Source organism: Emiliania huxleyi (assembly GCF_000372725.1).
Source record: "Emiliania huxleyi CCMP1516 unplaced genomic scaffold EMIHUscaffold_7538, whole genome shotgun sequence".
In the NCBI taxonomy this organism is placed as follows: domain Eukaryota; phylum Haptophyta; order Isochrysidales; family Noelaerhabdaceae; genus Emiliania; species Emiliania huxleyi.
In genome coordinates, this window is record NW_005196354.1 from 1 (window position 1) to 1,125 (window position 1,125).

Genomic DNA, 1,125 nt, shown 5'->3' on the forward strand with positions numbered 1-1,125 from the left:
GCTTTACCTTTAGTTTTTGGCCAAAATCGACCACAACAAATCCGGAGGGGAGGGCCGGAGGTCCGGCGCGGCGCTCCAAATCCGCACTTCGCGAGCTTCTACGGGAGTTCACGCGCGGCCTCTCCGCCTCCTGCTGAGGCACACCCCACACTCACCACGAGTCCTGGGGCAGTGCGCGGACCTTTGGTCGCGGCGTCTGGAGCTTTGACCGTCGACGTCGGCCGTCAACTAAGCCCTCGAGCGAACGTGTCCGGAGAGGCTCTTGGACGGGTCCAGAAGCGGTGCAGTGGACCCAGTAAATCGACCCCCGGTTCGGGATATCGGTCGGGCTGTATGTTTTGATATTCCAAATAAAGCACGCGCGTCGCGCATCCGCAACCTCCAGCAAAGCCGTACACGGGTCACGGCGTCTACTACCACGGCAACTTCTACCAAAAGCGAAAGTAGGCGCGGAAACTACGGCTCTAGTGTGGGGTCCGTCTGTCGTCCACGTCAAGCACGCTCGCGCGAAGGTCGCGTTCCCCGGCGCTGCGCTGCGCCGGGCTTGGGCACCCGTGCTGGGGGCTCAAGGTGACGCCCGCGCCTCCTGCCACTCTCGAATCGTCCGGCGCAAGTTGTGGTTCGGGATTAAGATGCTATGCTCGAGCTCGCCGCCGGTCAGCGGGCTCGTCGACTTGGTCGCGAGCCAGCGCTCGATCGCAGTCCGCTCATACGACTGCCCATCGGCCGCCACGACTGGCTCGCCCATGATCTCGGTCGTGATCGGGCAGATGAAGTCGGCCGGCGGCTCCTCCTCCTTCGGAGCCGGCGCCTCTGCAGCCGATGGCGAGCCGCCCTCAGTCGCAGCGACAAGCGTCTGCTCCTCCACCACCGGCCTCGCTCCCTCCAGCCTCGCGCTCTCCTCGAGCGCCGCCGCCAGCTCCGCCTCTTCTACCGCCGCCGCTGCCTCGCCCTTTGCCGCATCTTCCGCCTCATCCTCGGGCTCCTGCGACGGCCCAGCGCCTCCGCCGCCACCCCTCCCCTTTTCTTCTTCTTCTTCCCCTTCTTGCTCTCCTTGGCGCGCCCCGCCTCCTTCTCCGCCTCCTCCTCCGCCAGCAGCGCCTCGGCATGCCGCGTCGCCTCCGC

General features: G+C 66.1%; 1 protein-coding gene across 1 annotated transcript; it reads right to left on the reverse strand.

Moving 5' to 3' along the window:
* Positions 1-565: 565 nt before the first annotated feature.
* Positions 566-790, reverse strand: EMIHUDRAFT_78731 (hypothetical protein; the record flags this gene model as incomplete). The annotated part of the gene is made up of 1 exon (XM_005760443.1): positions 566-790. A coding segment is annotated over one exon (225 nt), but the record flags the coding sequence as incomplete, so codon positions are not given.
* Between the last annotated feature and the right edge of the window lie 335 nt (positions 791-1,125).